The sequence below is a fragment of the Perissodus microlepis genome, chromosome 4, assembly GCF_051167445.1.
Source record: "Perissodus microlepis isolate ML-2025 ecotype Zambia chromosome 4, ASM5116744v1, whole genome shotgun sequence".
NCBI lineage: Eukaryota > Metazoa > Chordata > Actinopteri > Cichliformes > Cichlidae > Perissodus > Perissodus microlepis.
In genome coordinates, this window is record NC_140464.1 from 20,532,889 (window position 1) to 20,560,478 (window position 27,590).

Genomic DNA, 27,590 nt, shown 5'->3' on the forward strand with positions numbered 1-27,590 from the left:
CACTGGCTTCAGCCTGACAGCTCAACTGGAGTGTCCTTGATATGTGTGTGTGTGTTTGTGTGTGTGATCTCTCTTGTGTATTCAAGCTTATGTGTATCCATGTATGCCTACATGGAGTGTAAGGGTATTGTTGTTTTCTTGTAACAGCAGCAGCTTGTGTCTAAGTGTGTGTGTGTGTGTGTGTGTGTGTGTGTGTGTCAAAGCACTGTTGAACATGTAATGCTGTGCTGTGTATGCTCTTATGTCCACCGCAAAAAATAGAGAAACAAGCACAGAAAATAATGCAACCTGCAAATCATGAACCAAGCGTGAGTGTAAATGCGTATACAAATACTATGCACTGTTATGTGTGTGAACTTTGTGAATGTGTGTAAGTGTTTTCACAGTCGCTGTAGGTGTGAGACTTTGCTGTGACAGAATGTGGTGCAAATGTAACAGGCTCCTACAAACGTGTAGTACTGCATTGTGATAGCTGTGTCTTGTTTACCTCGGATGGGTTTAATTGTTGCATATTTGTAGAGCAGATGCTTAAAGATGAACAGTGAACCGTACAGGTCGTGAATGTTTTGCCATATATATTTCCTAGGTGTGAGGATAAAATCAGTATATATAGCGTTATTTTGTGTGGCTATATTGCATTAATACAGGGATACGAAATATTGATATCCATCTTCTTCCGCTTTATCCGGGGTCGAATGACTTCTCCAAGTCCACAAAACACATGTAGACTGGTTGGGCAAACTCCCATGCACCCTCAAGTATCCTTGAGAGGATAAAGAGCTGGTCCAGTATTCCGCGACCAGGACGAAAACTGCATTGTTCCTCCTGTATCTGGGGTTCAACTAGCGGACGAATTCTCCTTTCCAGCACCCTGGCATAGACTTTCCCGGGGAGGCTGAGGAGTGTGATCCCCCTATAGTTGGAAGACATCCTCCGGTCCCCCTGTCAGTCCAGGGGTACTGCCCCTGATCTCCACGCAACATTGTAGAGACGTGTCAACCAGGACAGCCTTACAACATCCAGAGCCTTCAGGAACTCGGGGCGGACCTCATCCACACCAGGGGCCCTGCCACCTAGGACCTCGCCCCTGGAAATTGGCGGGTCATCCCCGTCATCCCCAGACTCTGCTTCCTCCTCGGAAGACGTGTCAGTGGGATTAAGGAGGTCCTCGAAGTATTCCTTCCACCGTCCGACACTTTTCTCAGTCGAAGTCAGCAGCGCTCCGCCAGCACTATACACAGTGCAGGTAGAGCACCGCTTTCACCTCCTGAGACGCCTGACAGTTTGCCAGAATTTCTTCGAGGCAGTCCGAAAGTCTTTTTCCATGGCCTCTCCGAACTCCTCCCACACCCGAGTTTTTGCTTCAGCCACTGCCCGAGCCGCATTCCGCTTGGCCTGTCGATACCTGTCAGCTGCCTCCGAAGTCCCACAGGCTAACCAAGCCTGATAGGACTCCTTCTTCAGCCTGGTGGCTCCCTTCACCTCTGGTGTCCACCATTTGGTTCGGGGATTACCACCATGACAGGCACCAACCACCTTGCGGCCACAGCTCAATGAGCAGCTTCGGCAATGGAGATGCTGAACATGGTCCATTCGGACAATGTTCAATGTCCCCAGTCTCCCTCGGAATGCTGTTGAAGCTCTGCCGGAAGTGTGCATTGAAGATCTCGCGAACTGGGGCCTCTGCTAGGCATTCCCAGCACACCCTCACTACGCGTTTAGGTGCACCGTGTCTGTCCAGCGTCCTCCCCCGCCACCTGATCCAACTCACCACCAGGTGGTGATCAGTTGACAGCTCAGCCCCTCTCTTTACCCGAGTGTCCAGAACATATGGTCGCAGGTCTGGTAATACGATTACAAAATCGATCATCGACCTGCGGCCTTGTGTATTCAAGCCGCAAGAAATATTGATATTTTCTAAAAAATACTTTGGGAATACTACAAACAAGAGGGCTCATCTCATGCACCAAAAGTTAAATGAAAGAAACTTACAGTAAATTGGTTTAACAACAAAAAAAATCAAAAACAAAAACAAATGTATCTCCTAATTTTTTTCCTTACATCTACAAAAATAAATGAGTGCCTGCCTGATGATTGTGGGGTTATTTTTACATTCTGTCACCAGCTGCAACTTGTGGTGACTAAATAGTTGCTCAGACCTTGAGGGTGTTCCACAACTATTCATGACCACTTTTGATTGGAAGGCGATTGGACAGACCGCCTGGCAGAGGCAACCTTTCTGCAAACAGTTGCAGTCTGATTTGGACCAACTGCAGTCACTCTCAGAGAGATTGTCAAAGGTTTCCAATTGCTGTCTAATTTATAAATGCAGACAGATTGCCAACATGTTGCCATCAGTCTGAATGAGTCTTTGGTTGTATTCTGGTTATATTCCTATAGAACTTGATGTTTGCTGAGTCCAAATGCACTGTAATAGTTAATGTCAATTTCTACTAAATGTGAATTTCTGTCTATGTAGACAACAACAAATATTTTCAATGGTTTATGATAGTTAATTGCTGCATTATCAGAAACAGATTGCATGTAATTGCCAGCTTCACCCCATTCAATTGCAGACTGATAGCAGACTGGTTGCAAACTTACTCTGTCTTGTGGCAACATTTATGGCATAAGAAACAGTGTTGGTATCATTTTGTAACAAAAATTAAGTGTGATACATTTATCTTATTGGATAAAAAAGATAACAGATAATAATTTGCAGTTACTGAATCAGTCAGTATATCGGAAACTGTTAAAAATCGCAATAATATCATATTGTGTGTGAAGTATTGTGTTAGTATCATATCGTGGGGTGTCTGGTGTTTCCCATCTCTAATACTTAAGTTCTTGATTGTCTAAAACTCCTTTACAAAATGTACACAGCTTTAGTTTGACATTCATTTTGATTTTTAAGAATATAGCATATGAATTCTGTCTTGCCATTTAGGAAAAGCTTTAATGGCTCAAGTAGACGTACAATCCATTATATGGTGCCCACCAAGTAATGTGGTTAAGCTTGAGGGTGGATAATAGAGAGTAGAGACATAAAGGTGGCAGCTGAGGTGGGGGAGAACTGGTGAGAGTCAACGATCGGGAAAAAGGAAGAAAGCAATAAAAGTTTTTTCAAGATGAGGCTGGATTTAGAAAAAAAACCTCATATGGAGTTAACCTTATTTCCAGCAGTGGGTCGAGGTTAATACTCCTGCACTGTTGTAGGATAAATTTTCAATGACATGAGAAAAACTGAGAAAAATAAAAAGCAAACACAGTTTAAGGCCCCATTTTGTGTTTTATTATTGATTTTACCTGTAAAGCCTTATTAATTAGCACCAATCTTATTCATTGCTTTTCTAATGGTGGACAAGAAAATCTTTATTTTAAAAACCTGTTGAGATTTCTTTAGGTGTTTTGCTGTCACACCTGGGTTTTACTTGTTTCACGATTGAGCGTTGTGCTCCTGTGCATTCTTAGGCATAGTAGCTAAAAGAGTCCTGAATTTAGCAGATTTGGTACAAGGTTTATCTAATTATTGTGGATTTTTTTAACATCATTGTTATTAGAGATGCTTTGGTTGCTTTTCTTGATTTTTGGATCTCTACGATGTTTCTTCTAAGGTCCTGCACCTTTATCTGAGAGAAATAAGTTTTGAGATTAATCTTGTGTTTAACCATGCTTTAACGGACAACTAGCCAAACAGTTAACAAACACTGTCACAGTTCATTCAACTGTTCGTTAATGCAAATATCTAATCAGCCAAACACATGGGAACGACTCAGTGCATTTATGCTCGTAAAGAATGACGTCCAAATTAAGCAGAAGGGGAAAGAGGAAGTGATTTAAGTGACTTTGAACGTGGCATGGTTGCTGGTGGCAGATGGGGTGCTGAGTATTTCAGAAACTGCTGATCGACTGGGATTTTCCCACGCAACCATCTCTAGGGTTTACAGTGAATGTTCAGAAAGAGAGAAAAAGAAAACCAGTAAGCAGTAGTTCTCTGGGTGAAAATGCCTTGTTGGTGTCAGAGGTCAGACTGCCTTGAGCTGGTAGGAAGGCAACAGTAACTCAAATAACCAAGATTGGAAAAATGTGGCCTGGTCTGATGAGTCTCAATCAACATTCAGGTGGCAGTGTCCCAGTTTGGCAAAAACAAAACAAAATATAAAAGCATTGATCCATCCAGCTTTGTGTCAAACGTCAGGCTGTTGATGGTAGCGTTGGCAAAATGGCATATTTTGGCATTATTTAAACACCACAGCTTCCCTCAGTGTTGTTGCTGGTCATGTCTATTCCTTTTACCACAGTGTAGCCATCATCTGTTGGCTGCTTCAATAATACACCACGTCACCAAGCTCAAATCATCTCGAACTGGTTTCTCGACCATGACAATGGGTTCATTGTACTCAAAGGCCTCCACAGTCACCAGATCGCAATCCAATACAGCACCTTTGGGATGTGGCAATCATGGAAAGCTGCAGCAATTGTGTAAACTATCATGTCAATATGGGACAGACTCTGTGGAAGTTTCCAGCAGCTTGTTGAATCTGTGCCATGAAGAAAGAAAAAGGAGGTCCAACCCAGTATGAGGAAGATGTGTGGAATAAAGTATTATAATATCGACCTTCACCCAAAGTGGGTGAGTGTGGGTCATTTTTCCCTGTTATAGGTAATACAAACAGGTGCCATACTACAATAAACTAGTTCTCAGTCGCAGACTTATGAATATACCCAGTCCTCCATGTACAGTGTGACACAACATAGCCCTAATGTGATTTGCCCAAAGTGCCTCAGCATGAATTGACCTTAACAAGTGAGACCAAGAGCGCTGTGTGCTTGGCCTGGATTGTAACTACTGAACACAGAATTTAACCTTGCCCGTTGCACCATACAGCTTTTACATTTAATAATGTGTGTGCTTCTCTATGTGTGTGTATCATGTTTTTGTGCGTGTGTGTGCCTTCGAAGACAAAGTCAAACAAAATTTTAAAACCACCGGTAAGTTTGCTGTTTTCTGTTTACTGCAGTTCACTGTCTATCCCTACTCTGCTTTGCGGCAAGAGCCTGGCTTAGCTTTGAAGGCTTGCACATTAGTCCTTGTGTGTGTCTGTGCCCGCATATGTGTGCGCGTGTGTGTTTGTGGTGGATGGGTTGGGGGGATAAGACAGAAGGGGACTCTGGAGGTGTTGACTGTGGAAATTAAAGAGGAATTAGAGAAAGCAGAGCACAAGGAGGAACAGAGGAAAACATGGGAGAGAGAGCGCGAGAAAGAAGAAGAAGGAGAGAGAGCTTTTCTGAATATTCAAATCTTTCCTTTTAATTCAGCTGCAGATTACTGAATCTTTCATCTGTCAAGGAAGGATCGACCTTACACTGCTTGACTTAGTGTGTGTGTGTGTGTTTAAACTGTGCATTGCAACAGACTGACCCAAGGCATTTTCCAGTGTGATTGAAGATGTTTTTTTGGTTTGTAGCGATACCTGCAACAGCATGCTATTAACATTTTTTTTTATTACTACTCCCCCAAGGGAGCCACTTGTTTAACACTGTTTTACACTGATGTAATTGCTAAATAAGATTCCAGTACATTTGTAGATCGGGTGCACAACACAAAGCTATAACGCCACCGCCTGTGAGTATTCCCCTCTTTTTTAGAAACTTCGCACTCCCCCTCATTTAAAAAAAAATCTTCAGAGAATAAGCCGCTGCAGGGTTTGCATTCTTTCAGACTCCCACAGTTGTAATGTTTCCATTAGCTAGAATATCTAGCTGTTGCATACCATGGGAACAAGAGCTCAATGCGCTGGCAGAAACCATGTTTCCTAGAAATAAAGCAGTGCAGTTTCTCTGTGTTTTTCTCTGTGTAATGCCTCTTATAAATGTAATCAAATCATTGGAAACCAAAATGCTGGTGCAGCTATTAAATGCATTAAAATATTTCTTAATCTTTAATCCTTGCACTACCTGCACTAGGGAAAACAGTGTTTGGAGACTGGGGGATGACCCAAGTGACTCCACATATGGCCAATAATATAGTTGGTGTTTAAAACGACTTTGAAGACAAGGACCAGGTCTGCAGCCACATCATAATGGCAATATAAAATGCCATTAAGACAGTCAGACTGCTTTCACTTTGCAATTTAATGGGGTCCAGTTCGCAATGACATCCAATTTGTTTGTGATAATATGGCAATTGACTGTGATAAATTGGCAAAAGTAGCAAATTTGTTGCCATCTAGATTAGAAATTGACAATAATTACATATCCAGTCAGAATAAGCTGGATAAGTCTTTAATCGCATAACCTAGTGCTAACCCTCAAGCACACCTTTGAGCACCTTTGAGGTCTAACTTTTACCAACATTATCCCTGTGATTTTATAAAACTCCACCTGGTTTCACAAGGACAACAGCAAATGTTTTCATTTAATCCAATTTATTTTGTTGTCTTGTGGTTTCTGGTGACAGATCATGAGTAACTCACTCAGGTTGTTTAGGTTAGAGGTTCTAGAGACAACTGTAACCTATTATGTGCCAGTTCAGGTAAGCTACATTTGTGCCTGCGCAATCCTACACTCATATGTTCAGCGAGCGTATCCTTATAGTTGTCCTATTTTCAGAACACTAACTTAATAAATGCCTGCTGCAAAAACACTGGCTCCACTCTCCCTGAAAAGGCACAGCATTGGTATTAAGTAAATACAAACAACATTTTACCATTTATGCTTTAATTGATCTGCACAATTAAGCAGACTCATGTCTTTTAGCTTTCCTCATACTGAGTACTCACCGTCACTAGGGAGAATAAATATGCTGGGCATTTTGGCAGAGCTCACTGCGCATTTGTAAGGTTTAAGCGTAGGTGAGTATTGGTATCTGAGGCTCAGGAAATCCTGGTGGGAACAGCATAATCTTGATGATGTGTTGGAAGAAGCAAAGCATAGTCTATTGAATACACGTAACAGTGCCACAGATGGCTAATTGTAATGTTTTTGCTCGTAGGATATTTTAGCTCCTTGTCCAAAAATGTCACATGTAATTGGCATAAATAAATCTTTGATAATGCACTGCATCTACAGCTTAGTTGTCTAAAGGAAATTCCTCTTAAACTGATACGATGCAGGAATTGTAATGTAAATTAAAATACATTACATTTTTGCTATGCCTATTCTTTGATGGACTGCAGTTACTCACCATCTTGCAGGGAAAATTTGTAAATCAATGGAAGAAAAACACAAAATAATGAATATGGAGGATGCATTTGAGAAAAAATGGATTTTATCTTGGTGAGAAATTAAAAATACAACATTAAAACCACACTTCTGTTGACTTTTTTAGCTTGTGTCTGTGCATGTGACCAGTATAACGGATGTACACACCTGTTGAAATGTGTAAGATTCATGATATGAATGTGTTTAGGTAAATAGGAAAATGTATGGATAAAGAAACAAGACTCATTTTTTTTTAATGACAAGTATACTGAAAAAATATTTTTGCATTTTTGTGAGAAGTTAGCTATTTGCTAATATATATGTTTCGAAGTTACAGTATAATGGCCAATAAATGAGAATTTATAAAAGAAAGAAGAGAAAGGAGAAACACCCTTCAGGCATTCTGTGAGGGTTGATGTTGCATAGTTTGACCAACGGGGGGATTCGGCAACTTCCTGGTTTTGGAGCACCACAAACTACAACGGCTAATCTGAGCAGACTTGGGTACAGTTCAGTGACGCAATCATGTCTTGTTATCAAGCCTTGAATTACATATTATCTTAGTAGGGATTTAAAACAAAAACTATCTGCAGATTTATTAAATCTTTAAATCACAAAATGTTAGTAGGGGTAACGGTCTTAAGAGTTCTGTATTGGTGGGCTGTCATTTTTGAAGATATTTGGAAAAGGAAAAGATCTTTAACTTACAATATAAAGTGCATTACGCTGTATAAATGACATTTAATTCAATCAAATTGAAATGGTGGCACATTTGTGAAGTGGTGTGTGTACCTTTGTTAGCTTCTCTAAAATGGGTGAAGGTAATTTCAGGTCTGGTATGAATGTGTTTGTGGTACCATGCCTCCTGTTAGCAAACTCTCAGGCTAACGACGTGCTGGGTACATGGCTACGATTGCATATGCAATGATTTGCCTGCATTGCTGTGCCTGTTTCCCAAGAAAATAGAAAAAGAAAAGGAAATTTCATGAAGCAACCCTAGGATCTATGTTTGCAATTCAATTCTTTTGACTAAAACATGCACACGCTCACAAAATTAGCATATGAGAATGTGAAAAAAAACCCAAACTAATTGTGTTCCAGCACAAATTAAATCCAGGATATGTTCCTATCGTGGTACTAGGCTGCAGTTGCATCTCAAACAACCTCAGGACAGAAAAAATTATTTGAGGTCAAACTTGTTTGCTGATACAAACTTCTGTCTTCTGGCCTCCGATCACAGCATTAAGTCCCAAGTGTATCTGTGTTTGTGCATTTGTGTGTGGAAAACACGCATAATGTCATTAGCATATAATATTTGTATCCCTACGTTTGCGTGCGCTTCATAAGACTGTCCGTGAGTAATGTGGAAGACAATAGTCACCATTTGTTTTCCGCTTTAACTCCTTCTCTAATTAGAACAGTACTTCACCTTGGGAATACTTCTGCACTGCAGTTCAGTGCGCACACCAGATCACTGAGTGTATAATGTGCCTGAGAAAATGTGTGGGATGTGTGTTTGGGGCAAAAGCCAGCCAAAGTAGAAAAACAGCAGCATCAGGGCCTCTGATTTAGGTTTCCTTCTAATCACGCTCACGTCATTTTTCCTCCTTAATGTATTTTGCATCCCGGTCTTTCTCCCTCTCTCCATTTTTCTCGCTTAACATCTCCTCCATTGGGTATAATTTTTTTCCCCCCATTTAGATGATGAGACATCTTCTAAAATGAACAACCGCACTGTGATGTAGTGTTCGTATATACATTTAAGACTTTTCTTGTGTTTTTGTAAACCGGTTTGATTTATGAAGAAAATCATACTTCCACATGTTTGTCAGTGCTCATCGGATGTGCTCACCACTGTTTGTTCTTACAGTGGTTATTACTTTGTTGTGAATTGATATATATTCCACATGCTTTTTGTGTGATCGGATAAAAATGAAAAACCGAATGAGAGAAATGATTCGATTTTGACAGACGCCTTCAGATTTAATGTTTTTTTTTGTTTCAGAAATGCAGATCCAGTTTTAATTGCCATCTGTGTTGATGCACTCAAAGCACATCAAAGACAGAAACTCCATTTTATGGCTGTTCTTGAATAGCAGTTCAATATGGCATTATGTGTTAATAATTTATGCTACACCACATAGACAAAAATTCAAGGACAAAAAAATCCACAGTCATCAGACCTCTTAAAATTTATTGCTTTGTCCTAAATAGATAATCTCACTCGCCACCAAAAAAGGATAAAAGGATAGGACCAGCAAAAGGAAAGATTACTCATTAGTGTAAAATCAGGTCAGAGGTGATGTCTGAGACAAAGCAGGACAAAGGTTTTCAAATAGCAAACCTTTAGACTCACAAATAGAGAAATAGATGTTACTATATCACACTCACAAAGGTATATCTGTGTTTTGTGTACCGATGTTACGATACCAGAAATTTAATCATTAGTACCAGTACATGTAGAATTGCATGATGATGATTGCTGAGTAGCCTAATAACCTTACATTACTTACATTATGTTAGCTACATCGGCAGTCCCTACCCTTTTTTGCACCACGGACCGGTTCATGTCTGACAATATTTTCACTGACCGGCCGTTAAGGTGTCGCGGATAAATACAACAAAATAAAACCAGCACCAGTACGAAAATAAAGACGATTTATTCATAACACACAGGAAAACACCCAGGGAAACCAAGTTACTGATAAAAACAATAAAAAAAATAATGATAAAAACCATGAAAACCATCAATTTCAAACCCGAGCCTCGGTACCAAACGAGACACAGACCAGTACCAGTCCATGGCCCGGGTGTTGGGGACCGTTGAGCTACCTCACATTTATATAACGTTCGCAATTGCAAACACTTTAGCCTATGGAATATAGTTAATTTTGCAACAGCTGCTGCACAGTTTTTTTCCTTTTCTTAAGTTTGTCTTACTTCTTGAGCATGTAATGATAGACAAGAGTGCTATAGATGTATGCTTCCCCCTGACTTAAGGAAAAACTGCCGACTTTTTTCCTACAATTTAGGTCATAAACTAATCAAGAAAGTGTTAAGTTGTGTCATAGATCAAAAGAGCGAGCTGCATGGTCATTTTCCCATAGGCTTCTATTCCATTGGACTTTTCATAAAAAAAGATTTTGCCCTGTGATGGCCATTATCAATAATACGGGTTTTAGGCACTTTACAGTAAGCTGCTTTGACTATATACAGTCTGTGTTATTGCATGCTTTTGAATTCACACAACATATGTTTTGACCTTAACTTACTCTTGCACGTGGTTTGAGCACGTGTCCATGTTGGTGATCCTGCTCAACTGTGTGACTCTGGGGATGTATCGGCCCTGTGAGGACGTTACCTGCCAGTCAGAGTGGTGTCGCATCTTACAGGTAAGTGCTACACTCCCACACTGTCAGCTGGGCCTGCTACATAGTATGCAGTAATGTCAGCAGCTGATTGGTTGTTGATTAACTTACTGACATGTTCAAGAGCTTTTTCAACAGAAGCACCATTCACTGCAAAGACAAGAACCATATTTTTTACTTTTATTTTAACTAAGCTACCTCAATCAGTGTTTTAAATATTACACGTATGCAACCACAATGCATAAAAACACTCGTGAAAAAAGTTAATTATTCATTTTCCTCTTTTCACACCCATTTATTTCTATAAGCTTTCACTGTAGTGCGATGCTGATTCCTGACACACTGAGATGTTCTCATTACATTCAAAGAGAGACATTCTTTTTGCTGTAAAATGTCTAATTAATTGAGACACAACCATAAACATGATACGCCCGAGTTATTCCCTGCTGGGATAAAACTAACTAACTGATAAAAGCAGTCTTTGTCAGAAAACCTCCTCTAGCATTTCCACTTTCTTTGGTTCAGAACGCGACTGTTTTGATAAGAAGACTTAAAAAGGATCGTTCACTTTGCAAGGATTCCACTTCCTCTTCGTTTTATTGTTGTCAAAGCTTATTTTTGTCTGTGTTCTTGTCACTTTATCCTTTGCGACCAGGTGTTGGATGACTGCATCTTCGCTTTCTTTGCGGTGGAAATGGTTATCAAGATGGTGGCCCTGGGAATTTTTGGCTCCAAGTGTTACTTTGATGACAAGTGGAATCAGCTTGACTTTGTCATTGTCATGGCAGGGTTGGTATCCCACTGTGCCTTTTGCGCATCTCCACTAATTGCTCAATTATCTCTATCACCAGCAGCTTAAATATTAACAGTCTGCTTAGAATAAAAGAAAAAAAGAAAAAGCACTTTATTTCTTCCTCCTATACTATATAAATAGGGCTCTTTACACCTCACACATTCAAGTTGTAGGTCATTCGGTGGTTCACCACGCCCAATTTGAAATCCATGGCGACTGATCCCATGACTTTGGCACACACTTCCCTTGTGCTTATTTTACATTGAATAACTATTTAAATAAACTTTAGTTTTGCTCCACCTACATATGCATAAGACTTATGTCGCATTAATGAAGGGTAGGAACAAATAGGGATGCAGAAATAAATACTGAAGCAATATAATGTTCAACATATGCAATAAAATATATATCTATGTAAGTTTCTGTCAGCTTGTCTGTCAGTTGGAGCAATGTTTCTCTATTATTCGTTAGCCAGTCTGTTATGAGGCACATTCTCCACATAATTGCAGAGAAAAATGTAAACATGTTTAGGACCATCATTATAGCCTTCTGTCTGCTCGTTGTCACACTCATTATGTTTGCATGCTGTATCACAGACTATACAGAAGAGAAAGTGCTTCTGACTTCATGCAATTAAATGGCAAATGCACAGTAATTATGTGGGTCGCTTCAATTACAACCTTTATTAGATTATTAGTGTTTCATTTCATTTTCTTGTTGTTGCTGTTTTGTGTAGACATAAATGTGTGTGTGTGTGGTCACCATTTCATTTTTATAACGTCTATGAAGTAAAACCTTCTCCACCTCTCTCTCTCTCTCTCTGCGACCATGTCTTCAGGATGTTGGAGTATTCCCTGGATGGCCACAATGCCAGTCTGTCAGCTATCCGTACCGTCCGAGTACTCAGGCCACTGCGGGCTATCAACAGAGTACCAAGTATGCCAGTTTCTTATTTGTGGTTTGGCTCATATTTTCCCATATATGCAGGGTTTTTACAGCATTTCCCCAATGATTAATGTGAAGCTGTATATTTCTATCTGCCTGGTGTTACTCACTTTGAACTAAGGAAGACAGCAGTGTTTTGCTGTGTTTATTCTCAGCACTGCTTGGTAAATTGACCGATGATCAAGACTTTGGTTTTCATCTCACTTTGTGCCAGCCAGCGGGATTTTGCACATAGTTTGTCAATTTCCTAAAAGCTCTGTGACAGAAATAACCATGAATCTACAGCTAAAGGGGATCACTACACAATGGTGTCATAACAACTTACAAGGTTATTAACCAACATACATTAGGCAAGCAGCCAAGGTCTTTTTCCGGACTCAGCTGCCAGTATTGGTAGCCTTTAAATATATATGTATTTATGTAAGGTTGTTTTTTTTCTCATTTTCATGTATATTATAGATTTATTGCACATAAAGTGAAATATCCATGTCTCTTGGCTTAATTTAGCACACCCAACCATATGGTGGTGATTGGTCCACTGTATTTACTCAGTTCCAAATTCAACCCAGCTGTTTACCAGGAGATTTTAAACCACTTTGTGCTGTCACAAGCTTTATGGAGATGCAGATTTCCTTTTGCAGCAGGACCAAGCACCTGCCCACAGCGCCAAAACTACTACCAAATGGTTTGCTGACAGGTTATTACTGTTTTTGACTGGCCAGCCAACTCACCTGACCTGCACCCCACAGAGAATCTGTGGGTTTTGTCAAGAGGAAGATAAGCAGCGCAGATCCAAAACTACAGGCGAGCCAAAGGCTGCTATCAAAGCAGCCTGGGCTTCATTAACGCCTCAGCAGTGCTACAGGCTGATTGCGTCCATGCCATGCCATGCTGATGCAGTCATTTGTGGTAACAGATCCTCACCTACGTCACTTTATAGACATTTCTGCATATTGAAGAATTTAAGATACTTGAGTTGTGTGTGTTTAAGTTTTCTTTGGGGAATTTGAATGATGATGACCTCACATTCATGAGTGAGTTGTTACCATGTGACACTGGGGGCTGCACTGCTGCTAACTCATACACTGTCACATAGCATGGAAGACACAGACAGTCTTACACACTGGGTCAACACATTAACATTATCACCAAGCTAACAGTAGCTCTGGGAAAAACTTAAAGCTGTGCACAAGGTGAAATAAAACTTATTATTACTGCAACAAGTGTTCAGTTGCTCCCTAAAGGTGGGTTGGTAGATGGAGGCAGATAGAGAGAGGACGGAGGGAGAGAATGTCAGTGAAGACCCAGCTAGCTTAGAGATAGAAATTCAAGGTCAGTGATCTTGAGTTTTCTTGCCCCAAGACACAAACATACCTGAAAGGCCATGTTCATATGCTCACAGGTACACACAACACTGGGCCTCTTCTGTTTTTCTTTTTTTCCTTCCCCATAAATATAGTGTCTGTAAGAACGAGCCAGGTAGATAAGGCTAACAGAGGTTTTCCTCCTCTGTTCTTCTTTCTCTAATCAGTCTGTCTTTCTGTTTTTCTTTCTGCCTAAGAGGATGGGAAATATTCATTGAACTACAAATGTTAACTGTGTCTTTTGTGCTGTAGCTTAGAAACAGTGAGCACCGCACTCTGATTATTTCATGTTCTCAAGGTTGATACGTGCAGGGGGCTTTTGCAAAATCTCTGCCAACTGCCCTGTGCACTCCCAGTCACATACTTTTACCGTCAAGTGAATGCGTTAGCGCAAGCCTCTTATGGTGCTGGAAACAATTACATTTACCCTGTGTGAAATAATCGCAAATTCTTCAGCCATCTGTCTAGTTTTGACTGCATGACTGGGTTTAGAAAAGCACTAGCACATAATTTCTGAAGGGCAGTTTAAGTTTTTCTTTTGAAATTGGCTCCTTTATCACTCATTTTCAGTCCAGTTCTTTTACCCAAACCTTTTTCACTGGGATGCAGTTTTTTGGGTTTTTTTTTTGTTAAGCCACTAAACACTGACCTATGATCCTTAGCTGAAGGCATGAAGCAGTAATGCATTGTAGCATAACTCAGCAAACCTAGCACATAACCAATTTTAAATTGTAGCCGTTTTGTTACTACAACAAATAATTTGTTGCCATTTTATTTTTATTGCATTTATGAAAAATCCCAAAAGGTAAAACAGTTTGGCAGGCATAAAATTATATTTTTGCACCAACAACATGATTCCCAAAGAGCTATTAGCTGAGCTGGGATAACTTAACATGGTGTGTAGTGAGTTCTTAATAAGTTTGACAAGTAGAGGACAAAAGAAGAAGTGGCAGGCTTAAAGAACTTATTTACAGCAAATGATCAGTATCTGAAATTTATGCCCTGAAAGCTGGACACGGATGCATCTGGCCTTTATCTGATCCATCTACTGTTCACTGAGGCCTCATCAGAAATGGTCCAAGTCTCAGGGAAGGGAAACAGGGAGAGAAGGTTGAGTTATGCAAAAGTACACAAGAACTGGACTGAAAATCAGTGGCAGCAGGTCTTATAGAGTAGCTACTTTCAGCTGCTCCCTAATTCACAAGGGGTTGCCACAGGAGGTGGCTCCACACATGTGATTTAGCACATTTTTTTGCCTAATGCCCTTCCTGACACATTCCCAAAGGGGTTTGTTTCTTCTCCCAGGAGGGATAAATGCACATTTGACAACAGTAAACACGAGGCAGCCAACATCCAAAGAAGAGCTTTGGATGTCATTCAAGAAGCCCGGAGAACTATTCCTGAAAACTACATATAGACATTACAAGAAAGTTTGCCTCAGACTGTTGTTAAAAATAAAGGTGGCCATACCAAATATACCAAATACCATTTTAAACCTGTCACTCAGAGAAATTAATTCAGTGACATTAAAATGAAAGGTAGAAGATTACTAAAGTGAGGCAACAGGGATTCAACAAGATGGATAACCTTAGTTGATGAATGACTACAATTAGCAATGTAATGACAGCTTTTATCTAAATGTGACTCATTCATATATGATTTTTTTATGTATATTTAATAATAAGAAGAATAAAAGCAAGGATAGTCACATTTTACACGTTTCAATAATAACTGCACTGACAATAAAATGTTTCTTTAGCTTCTGGCACAGATTTAATAGGAATACTATTATCTTAATTTTTAGGCCCATTCTGATAACTGTAAAACTGGCAAACAAGACATTTGTTTGATTTCCACTGATGATCATAATGGCTTCAGGTAGAGTTTTCTCACGCTGTTGCACAGCACAGACAGTTTGGTCTCAGGATGAAGATTTAAATTTAATTATCACTGCAAAGGTAAAAACTGGCAACTCTGTGCCACAGAAAGAATAATAATATCATAGCACTGCACATGTGATCAATGTGACAAAGCTGTGATATATGGAGGAGACAGGGGACATTGTGAGGACCTCAGGGACTGGATCCCTGATGCTGCTGACGCTAAGCACATCTGACATGGGAGATGGATGCTGAATGCACGTGGTTAGATAATAGTAGCCACAAGGAAGCTGTGAGTTCAAATCCCAGAGGATGAAACGATGTCAATCTGTCACTTTCAGTATTGTCATCTGTTGTAATTATAACGTGTGCGAGGATGAAGTTGTTGGATCCAAAAATGTAAGATTAATAGAGCTCGTCAAGGTAAAAGTAAAAGGCTAGCTCGGATGGGTTTTATATTATGTCTGTCATGAATGTCGGGTGCTATTAGTCACACATCTTTGTTGTTTGTATCCCACTGTGTAGGTATGAGGATCTTGGTGACACTGCTGTTAGACACTCTGCCGATGCTGGGAAATGTTCTGCTCCTCTGCTTCTTTGTCTTCTTCATCTTCGGCATTGTGGGAGTCCAGTTGTGGGAGGGACTGCTGCGCAATCGCTGCTTCCTGGGAGAGGACATCAAAGCGTAAGGAATTCCGCCTTGTGATGTAGGATAGGAATCTCTTGAGCTTTTATGTCAAAGCTGCATTTGATTTTTTTGAACGATACATTTTGGTGAAACTGGGATCCAATTCAAAATTATTTTCCTTGAAAAACTGACAAAAAAGGGATGAGTGAACGAGAGCCTGAATGATCATACCAATACCAGTGTTTAGGGATGTAAAACTCAATATATCGAGCGATATATTTTTCTTTCAGGAACATGGAATATAAACAGATTTCCTGTATATTTGTCATTTGTAGTAATTTATTTGCTCGTTTATGGCCGTTAGGTTGTATTTGTGGCGCTGTGTTGTAGAGTGCCCTCTGGTGGACAAACTATGTAATCCAACAGTCCAGATATGGTTGAAGGGTGTTTCTCCTCTCTATTCTGTACTTTTTTAATTGTCTTTTATCAGTCGTTATAAAAGTTGCTACCGATACATCAGCAAATACCTAATATCGACCACTAATATCAGCCCACTGATAAATTGATCAGGCTCTAGAGTGAAAGGTACAATCTCGGTCTGTAAAGCTACAAATTGCTTGACAAATATGATATTTTAGCTTCCTCCCTTTTTAGTCCTGTCATAATTTCTGTTGTCATCTGGAGTGATAGTTAGCAGTAGTGAAAATGTAGAACTTCTAGCTTGTTAGAGTATGCACAATGCAGAGAAGTGGAGCAATGCTGTATCAATAAGAACAGGTCAATGTGCTGGCTTCTGTACTCTGAGACAAAGAAATAAAAATACCCCATCTTTGTAGATAATGTGGCTAAAAATATAGGCATTCTAGAAACATGCTGTGTCCCTCAATAGAAAGAATTTAAATTAGCACCTAGGATAATTGAAAATCATCTCCAAAAAGACCTAGAACTTATCAGCGCAAGAGGAAATTAATTCAGGAGACACTTTTAACTTTGTGGAGTGAAGAGATAAAGCTACTTTCGACTACTCCCTTATTCACACGGGATCGCGACAGCTGGTAGCGCTACATATTACATACATCCAATGGATCACTACCTCCTCCCGGGAGTGAACCAGGAATCATTTGCTTGGTAGGCAAATGTTTAAACCACTGCACCATAAAATTCCTGAATATGTGTAAAAGTTTTCTTGCTCAGTCCAGATTGTAGGAAATGGCAGACCATAGGTACTGACCTGAAACCAAGAAAAGATACAGCTTCTGTTGATGTGAGACAGAAAACGAGTCAGCGCTGACAGACCCACAGCCGAGAGAGAACACAGTGTTCGCTCTGTTACCAAAGACGGGAGAGGAAAACGCTGCATTTCCCTTCTATGCAGCATGCATTGTGGGAATACTAGATGAACCTATTTTTTCACATTTAGCTTTTCTCGTCTTGTGATATAACAAGATCGGATACAAAAACAGCAGACAAGCTTACTCCCTCAAAATCAAGTACACACACACACAAACAGCCAAAATCGAGCTCAGTCATCATTTTAGCCGTGGGGAGTGATTTTATGCAAGAGAAAAATAATAAAAGTTGCTTCAGTAGCCACATCCTCACAACGCCAAAAGAGGCATGAACTAATTGTGCTTTTGATGTAATGGCACAAATTGTCCCAGAGTCAATGTTTCTTTGAGTAGATAAGAAAGACCGATAGAAAACCACAGCTTAATATTTAATATAAAAGATGCTTTGATTCCTTTCAGAGAACAAATCTATCTGACTTCCAGGGCAAAATGAATCACTGCCCTCTGAAATAACACATGAACATGCACAAACTCTTGCACTAAGCGTCTCCACAATTTCAATTGATTTTTTTCCTTTATTTCCTATTTTAGTGAGTGTTGCAGGCATTTCTTATCATATGCAGTGCCGTGGAGAAGTGTTTGCCCGCTTTCTGATGTCTTATTTTTCTTTCAATATTCTTTTGTGACCTCCTGGATGAGTTGCTGATGTGCTTTTGGAATCACTGTTCCATGTTTTCAAAATTTATGGCTAGTGGAGTCCCAAAGCCTTTAAAATGGCTTTTTAACCCTTTCCAGACTGACGGATGTCAGTAACTTTCTCGGCTGTTTCTTTAGATAGTCTTCTTCATTTTGTCAGACAGGTTCTGTTTCAGTGATTTCATAATTTATCAAGTCTGGGAGTATCCATGAAGTTATTTTAAGGGAGGCCAATGACTTTTTCCCAAAGGGAAAGGTGGGTTATGATAGCTTTTTTCCCCTTAACAAAACTCCATTTTTTATTTACTCAGGCTATGTTTGCCTAATTTAAAAATTATTTAGTGATCTGAAGCATACAGATGTGACAAATATGCAAAAAAGTAAGAAATGGGTAAGGGGCAAACACTTTCTCATGACACTGAAGCTTTTGGCTTTTTGAAAGCCTATGGAAAATAAGGAACATGATTTTTGCCTCGGCAGCATTAGGCAAACACACCACAACGGGAAAAAAAGATGACAGGAATTATGGGAATGGTGTGAAAATAAAGCAGTGCACGGTTGCTAAAGCCTTCCGTGTTAGTCGGGCATAAATATCCCTTCACGCAGTAACTGTTGTGGAGAGCTCTCCAATTTAAAGGGAGGAGTATAAATAAAATAGGTAATCTGTGGGATGCACTCAGCACTCTCTACCACGAATAGGAAACAGCTGTCACCATGGATACCAATAAAAAAAAATCTTGTCATAAAATAAGGGCCATGTTGTTTTTGTAAGTGAAGGATTCAAAGTGTAATGACAACTTGTACGAATAAAAACATGAATATGGTATAATAACAGGTTTTCTATTTACTGTATCTTTCAAATGCTGAACACTAGAGCAGAAAGGTCTGTTAAAGGGGTTGATCTTTTCTCCCCGCATAGGTGGAGTGGATAGACAAATATTTTAGAGGCCATAGAGGGCGAGCCACCCAACCATCAATCTTTTTTTATCACTTATTCGGCTCTGACTGGAGCAGCTGGAGCTTCTTTTAAGATTATTTACAGGAAATACAAACTTCCTATATTATCTCTATAGATCCCCCAAAACAAGAGAAGCAAACCAGAAATAACTGAGAAGAAGCCTCATCGAAATCATCAGTCATTCGTGTTGAGGTTTATAACACGACGTATTGGCTGCAGTCACGATTTGATTTTTAAGCCACTAAGCAATTATAAGACAGAGAGTTCATCAATCCTATTACCATATTGTTGAGATGATTTGCTGATTAGAGTGGAAATCTCTGACTGAGATGTTTTGGAAGAAGAGAACACTGACTGTAATTTGTGGGGTATTTATGTTTGCCCACATGCGTGTGCTCTCAGTGATATTTGTGTTATTCTTTTTCTTTTTTTAATCCAGAATGTACAACATGTCTTTAAATCCTTATTACATGTCTGAGGAAGGTGAAGACAGCCCGTTTATCTGCTCGGCTCCACGCGAAAACGGGATGCGGCGTTGCAAAGATGTGCCACCCTACTCTCAAGACGGGCTCGAATGCACATTGCCGGCTTCTGACCTGAGTTTTAGGAGTGTTGCCAGCGGTAACTTTTGTGTTAACTGGTATCAGTACTACAACGACTGCCGCCCAGGGGAGCTCAACCCTCACAAGGGAGCTGTCAACTTTGACAATATCGGCTATGCTTGGATAGCCATATTCCAGGTAAGCAGGGGCAAATGTGCAGATTTGTTTGCAGAAGCTAAAACCCAGAAACCAGTATTTGCTGTTTGCCATAGTTTTGAAAGTTTTAGTTTTCAGTTTTGTTGTTTGTTAAATCACCGAAGACAATATTTGGACTGGGCATTTTATCCATATAGAGTAACCTCAAACTAGAAAATATCACATAATACCGAACACAGTAACTGTTTACTCTCATCTGACTGTCTCAGGGTTTCATTTCATCCCCTAACACTGACATAATATAAATGAAAATCTTCAGCTTAATGACATTTCTGTTAGGATGCCTGGGTCGTTGACCCAGAGTTTTGAGTTTATTATATTATTTATCATTTCTAGTTTTTTGGTTTCTTTGTTAGAGTTCTGTCTCATGGTTATGTCTCTGTGTTCTCTAGTTGCTCTGTCTCCCCTGTCAGCTGTATCCCCTTGTCAAGTCCGCGTCTCTGTGTTATGTTTCCTGTTTTACTTTGAAAGTCCGTGTCTTATGTTAATGTGTCTGGTTTAGCTTCCTTTGTCTCATTAGGCCTGAGTTGCCCCAGCTGTGTTTCCCTCCTGTTTCTCATTCCCTGATTGCTCCCTCTGTGTATTTAAGCCCTGTGTTTCTCTGTGTCTGTGTCATGATCTACCCTTATCCACACTCATCTTGCTGTGTGGTCTGTCTGTGTAAGCTTATTTTGTATTCTCAGCTTTGTTACCTTTTTGAGTTCACGTCTGTCTCCGGAGTCTGCACTTTGGGTCCTTTTCCTGCCTGCACGCAGGCGTTTCAAAACAATTTCACACTAATACTGGCTTAAAATGAATCATATAAATAAATGAAGGCTGATGTTACTCTATCTTCTTAACCCACAAATCAGAGATGTCCAATTTGCATCATAAAAAAAGAGCGTAGGTGTGGCTTTTTCAGCCATTGGTTAGTGAAGCCATTAAAGAGTATTCAGGTTTGAGGCACTTCCCCATTGGCTTTCCTTTTCAGACCCCGACCATAGGCAGTGCATCTGATATAATAGTGTTTGTCCAGGATCAACGCTGAAAATGACCACTCATGTTGTTGCAATGTCTTAGTTTATGGAATATGGCAGAAAAAGAAAACATTGCCTTTGCTTATTAAATATCTCTTCTTGAACAAATGTTAAGCAGTTCAAATTTTTACTCATTTATATAATATAATAAATAATTGTTAAGTTCTGTTACCTGTTAGCTTAGGTTATCAAGCTAACTTAGGCTACTAAGCTAACTTAGGCTACTAAGCTAACATATAAGCTGGACTACTCATGTTGGTTTGTTAGTGAAAAATTTTAATAGATTTTGCTACCTTCTTGGCTAATGACATGAGGGTATCAGATTGTGTGTAAAACATGTTGTTAATCACAAGACATTAGCCAATGAGCATGCGGTTGGACAGCCAGTGGGTTTTTTTGCAACCAAGATGACAGTGGATTTCTGAAATCAAAAGGTGACATCACTGTCTTCACTGCTATTTACTACTTTAAGAGTAAATCAGGCTTATTCTGTGTCTCCTTGATCTGGAATAGAGTTTAAATACAGTGAAGTTGGCATTGAGAAACCAGGTAATTGTATTTTTGCAAGCTCACAATATCACGTCTATGTTTCTGTTTGTTGCATTTACAACATTGAAACATGAGCAATATTGAAAAGTCAGTCCAGTAAGAAACTGAAGTAGAAAGACAGCCTTCTAACAAAAATATCCAGCTTTCCAACATAGTCATGTTTCTTATTTTTTGTCTTAAAATAGTAGAAATTTGAAATGAACCCTGGTAGAAAGTCATCTTAAGCTATCAGTGGGTATGTATCATGACCTTAAAGCCTCTTCATTTCCACATGCCAGTTTCTGAAAGTGTATTCCTCTTTTCCCATCCTGCTGGTTCCGGCTCCCCAGAAGACCATGACAGGCTTTTCCCTATCAGACCCTTTGTGCTAAGACTGCCTGTACTGTTGTGATATGAATTTCAGCCCTTCTAGTAGATATGTGCTGGTTTCGCTGATACTGTAGATCTGTCTGTGTGTCTAATGCGCTTTGACTTGCACAACTTGACTTTCTCAACATGAGTCTTACCTTCGCATTACTTTGAAAAGCTCGAATGCTGAAGACACACAAAGACAAATGGACTAATAACAGACTACTAATCCCTCTTTGGTACTCACAGGTTTACTCTGTTCCCACATATGTGTGGTCTCAGCTCACTTTGAGTCTTAAGTGAGATTAGCTTTTTATCTAGCTAAATGTTGTGTACATGTCTCATAAACTCACAGAGTGTGGCTACAAATCCACGTTTTTCCCCACACTAACATGCAGATTTGAATATTTTACACCTGCTGGTGGTTTAGATGTATATCCAGGTGATGAGTAGTGAGTACTTATTACTGGTTCACAGTGGACGTCGAAGGCCTCCTTTGTTTTTCTCTTAAATCATCTGTCTTCTCAGTCCAAAATGTGAACACTCGCATCCTTGAAAACAGTTTCCTTTCTCCTTTAAACAAGTAGATTGGAGTGGAGTTCAATTTTGTATGGATTCATTAGGTACGCTAAAGATATTGTACAAACAAACCATCTGATTCTGAGGAGGGTTATTTGGGATGGAGGGACCCAAAAGTGGTCTGTTAAACAAAAGAATAAGAGCGAGGGTGAAGCCACTCACAGGTGACAGCAGAGAGCGTGCTGTGTGCTGCATGTGCAAGCCATTTAGATGAATTACAGCACTGGGTACTGTCGGATTTTAAAGATGAGTCAGTAGATGAGGAGCTTGGCCTGGAAGCCACTGGATAATCTGTTTACTTCTGTGTTCTCTCTCAGCTACACGGTGTCATAATATCGCTCCTTCACATATATACTACAGTTGCCTTTCGCAAAATGGCTTAACATAGCCCAAGATTTGTATTTAGATTTGTCCACGTCCATAATGAATTATGAAGCCTGTGGTGAATTAATCAGGAACTGATTACAAAATATGTGCCTTTAGAGCTGACATTTAAATTCTTGGTTAGTTAAGTGAATGAGGTAATCAGGTGTTAAATGTACAGTTTACAAGACATGCATAGACGTTCTTGGCTAAATATGTTTTGTACCTATGTATGGTTTGTTTAGCATACGTTTACTGTTGACACATATGAACTCCTTGGTTGATCTTCTGCATTAGAGAGCAGAGTAGTCTCCTCTGGGTGCTTGTGTGTGCATGTCTACCTGTTTGTGTGTAGGTGGATTTTACGCATGTGTGGTGTCTGTTTTTGGTATGTTTGTTCACAATTTTCCATTCACACAGAGGTATGTGCTGGCATCTGAGCCTAATGTACATAAATTCCTGCTAATCTGCATGCTCCGTCAGTTTTTGCAGTGGTGTTTCAGGCTCCGCTGAGGTGTAAATGTTGAGGTGTGATTGTATTATCAGCTTGGCTGAACTGAGCCACCGTTTTCAAGTCTCAGAATCTCAAATGCTCATTAGCATAGTGGCTACATGAGAGAATTGTTTGATTCTTTTGCACTAGCACTCACACACAAACACACACATCCTTTATAACATGTTTTAGGGACACTGCAGACTTTCTTCAGAGGAATAGCCATTAAAAACATAACTGGAACTCTGATTGCTGTATACTGGAGTACGTATGTGTCTCTGGGTATTGGTGTACATGTGTGGGTGTCTATGCCGTTTTTGAAGAAAAAGTAATGGGCAGAGCTATAAAGGAATGTTTGCTTTTTATTGAAACTAAAAGGCTCCCACTCTCTGTCTTTTTGTCCTCTATCACCAGGTCATCACACTGGAAGGATGGGTAGACATCATGTACTATGTCATGGATGCTCACTCCTTCTATAATTTTATATATTTTATACTGCTCATTATTGTAAGTACCTCATTATGTTTTTTTGTTTAACTTCTCTTTATATTCTCTTGTTTTGCTAGAGCCTTGAAGCAACGACAAAACGTGATTGGGTGCAAAATATCTTGTTTTAAAGGACCATTATTTTTCATTTTTGCAAAGGACTAATTCAGATAAATGTGAACGCCTGCAGCTTTCTAAGCCTGATCGACTTTTTGTTGAGGAGACAGCTGTCTATAGACAGTTTTCCCTGGTTTGGGATTTTTAATTGACCTAGTCAACTAAAAACAGACAGTGGATTTAGTTTTCAGACTGACTGTGCTTAAGTACTTTCAATACGAAATGAGGAATTAATAACCAGGTGGAGAAAGTGCTCATCTAATTTGCAATTCATCTTTTAGTACCACATACTAATGACATATTTAGCATACATTTCATTATTGAGTTGACATTTCAAAGTTATAGTAAGGACAAAGCCAACTCATTGGAGGATCATTTAAATTTAATTATTTCTAAGTAACTAAAAACCTTTTCAGTTTTGTGTTTACAGTGTTTGACCAAGCAGGTAGCATCTCAAATAATGAATAAGCTCTAATAATGCTCCTTATATTTTTTACACCATAAGGAGGCATAAAGTCAACAGTGAGTCAAATATTTATAAAGTAAACACTGTCTTGATTCTTTATACAGAATTAAAGGTGAAATACTTTTATGACCCTAAATCAACACTTTATGGAGTAGGCTTTGACTCAGTTAAACACACTATCGTTTTAGGCGGTGTTGTTGTGGTTTTATCACATTAGGAGGCTCTTTGCACTTTCTTTACCTTTCCCTTTTCAAACAGGTGGGCTCTTTCTTCATGATCAACTTGTGCCTCGTGGTCATTGCCACCCAATTCTCCGAGACAAAGCAAAGGGAGAATGCACTGATGCGGGAGCAGCGTGCTCGTTACATGTCAAACGACTCCACACTTGCCAGTTACAGCGAGCCGGGCTCGTGCTATGAAGAGATGCTACGCTACATTAGCCATCTTTACCGCAAGTTTACACGCAGGCTCCAGAGGATATACTCTGGCTGGCACAGGTACGTTACAGGTTGTTTTTTTTTTTTTTTTTTTTTAATTCTGTAGAATATGTCTGGGAATGTCTAATGACGTAGCAATAAATGTGTTGTGTGGTGATGTTAGCAAAAAAAACAGCAACTTGGACTTTGTTACTTAGGGTGGAGATGATAGCTCAAAAATGTATTGGTAAATGTAATGGACAATTTGTTCTAAAGCCCTCAACATCAACCTTAAAAATGCCAAGTAACTTTGGTAAGATGAAAAGAATCTCTAATCCAACACAATGCAAAAAAAAGAGAAACCATCACATGGTGCTTTTTTAGGTTAAGTTGCACTATTAGCACCCCAGACTGGTCTGAGACCTCATGGCAACCTATGGAAAAATGAGGTTCCTGCGGTCGCCCGTAGTTCGCACGGAAGACTGACTTGTCTGTAAGCACTCAATACCTACTATCTGAGCTGTGGTAAAAGTGCACTGCAAACCAGCTTTCACTTTCATGAAAAGTCTCCATTTCTGAATTGTGTAACACTTTTATCCATTTCACTACTACTACTGCACAATGGTGGATATCTCCTTGCAATCAAAACAGTAACAAGGAATCTTTTGGTGGATCACCATATAACTCTTGAGACCAGTTCCACATAACAACTCCCAGTGACCTCCAGCAACCATTTGCCAAATGTTTAGGGAGTACCTATTTTATCCACCCTATGTTGGCCAGTTGGTCACTCAGTGGCTTCTAGGCCCATGTGACTGAGGCTTTTGCACTTGATTTCTCACCCACTGCCACTAACCACTTGCCAAATGGTCATGAAATTCATTGTTCCCTAACGACTTGCCAGGCTATGTGACAGGCTCACCTAATATGGCTCTATTAGTACACACTTTTAATTCTCGTTATCTAGTTAATTGCTTTCAGAAGTTGAGATCAGTAAATTAGCAAAAAACACGATAAGATCTTCACTTAACAACTCTCCCCTGGCAATAAATAAATAAATAAATAAATAATTAAAACAACCAGTGTTACTTTTCCACGACCCAATATATTAATTCTCTCCATCCCTTTTATGTTTTGTTGTTAATTTGCAATCATTTTGCGGGATTTGTCAACCGTGCACCTCACAGAATTACATTGTGCCTGCTAGAAATATATTAGAAATGCATTCTGATGCAAACACAAATAAACAAAAATCTATCTTGAATAAATATTACTATTTATTACTAGCCACCCTTAATTATTATTCATGTCTCTTTTTTTCTGAACAGTAAACGTCGTAAAAAGGTGAATCCTAATGGCAGCGGTGGAGGCAGTAATGGTGGCGGTAATGGGCATGGCCACGGTTCCAGCAGGGGCTGCGGAGGGTCAGGCCCAGGTAACGCATTGTGGTTGAGGCCAATCCATAACCTTTTACAACACCATCAGCATCAGCACTGTCGTCTCAGCAATGGCGGGCAGCACACCGTCAGCGTGGCAACCACAGAGCACGTGGACAGAGAAGGACACATCAAAGTCGGGGAGGAACTGGAGATGAAGTCGCTTACCGTTCGGAGGGGAAGTGCAAATGGAAACAACGATAACTCGACCACTGTCACCCAGCGCGTGGGCTCATTACTCGGGCGACTGAACGGGGGGATGAACTATCCCACCATTCTGCCGTCTTTTGTGTGCAGCTATAGCAGCAAGACACCACCCCCTCACTCAAAGCAGTGTGGTTCTTGTCTGGAGCATCCGCCGAACCACCCGGCTTCTGAGCACGCCGAGACACTGACCAAGCTTTACCAGCTCATGGGACAGCACAGTAAGAAAACAATCACTGCACACAGACACATGGGTGGATCTCAAAATTGTAGAATCCAGAAAAATATGGATGGTGAATCTGCATCCATGGGAATACCACACTTTACTGCTCACCATTGTTTTTCTGGTCAGAAAGATCAGAGGTGAGTCAGCTAAAGGAAGCTGCCACTTTTAGAGTGTTTAAACCACAACCAAATATCTAACAAAGACAAAAGGTGAAAAAATAAAGCTTTTCTTTCGCTATTTGTCTTCCACCGTCCTTTAAGTCTCCTTCACATTCTCTTTGCGACGCTTTAGAATTCCCTCGGGCTCCATTATAGTTTTGTCATCACACTCACTTTCATTCAGTGCTCTTTCTTTTACCCTGCGTCCTCATCCCAAGCTTGACCTGAAATAGCCCGTGGCTGCTTCTGCGGTGTGTGTGTGCATGTGTCTCAAGAAGCACTTAGAGCCCTGACAGGAAATCCATGTCTCAAGTGTTAAAGTCATCAGCGCAGAGAAGTGGATAAAGGGGCAGGACTGACTGAATCAACACAGTGTGTGGGGGAACAGTTAAAGGAGGAAAAGTATGCAGTGTTACAGAATGTAAACAGGAATGCAGGTGTGTTATGGTATTCTGAAAACAAGTGGCTGAGGAAGGAAGAAAATATGGAGTTTATTAATGTATTCATAAAGTATGAAAGATTTAAGGTCCGCATTGAGAAGCTGAAAGAAGGCCGGCAAGAGAAAAATAAATTAGAGCAATAAAAAGAAAGAGAAGAGAGCTTGGGGAGGACGCATAAAGGAGGGCTGGATTCGGGGATACCGAGAAAATAACAGAGAGCAGAAAGACAGGAGCTGCGCAGAAATGGTATGAAAGACATTTCTGTTGTGTCATTAAAGGGTGAGACTAACAGTAAGCACGAGAAACTGATGTTAAGCAGCCTAAATCCTTTTGGAGAGTGAGTGCAACGCTTAAAAAAACATCACCCTAAATTGTACTCTGTAGTAAAGATCACATATTTACTCATTTGAA

The 27,590-nt window shown here is 40.0% G+C and overlaps 1 protein-coding gene across 3 annotated transcripts in view; it reads left to right on the top strand.

Moving 5' to 3' along the window:
- The window catches only part of cacna1ha (calcium channel, voltage-dependent, T type, alpha 1H subunit a), a 135,712-nt gene that overhangs the window by 58,723 nt on the left and 49,399 nt on the right, over positions 1-27,590 (top strand). For all 3 annotated transcript variants that reach the window (XM_084926412.1, XM_084926410.1, XM_084926411.1), the window contains exons 3-10: positions 10,483-10,595; positions 11,227-11,360; positions 12,203-12,300; positions 16,079-16,238; positions 19,564-19,864; positions 23,645-23,737; positions 24,558-24,796; positions 26,044-26,576. In XM_084926412.1, the coding sequence (XP_084782538.1) occupies positions 10,483-10,595; positions 11,227-11,360; positions 12,203-12,300; positions 16,079-16,238; positions 19,564-19,864; positions 23,645-23,737; positions 24,558-24,796; positions 26,044-26,576 (1,671 nt within the window). The remainder of the gene's footprint in view (positions 1-10,482; positions 10,596-11,226; positions 11,361-12,202; positions 12,301-16,078; positions 16,239-19,563; positions 19,865-23,644; positions 23,738-24,557; positions 24,797-26,043; positions 26,577-27,590) is intronic.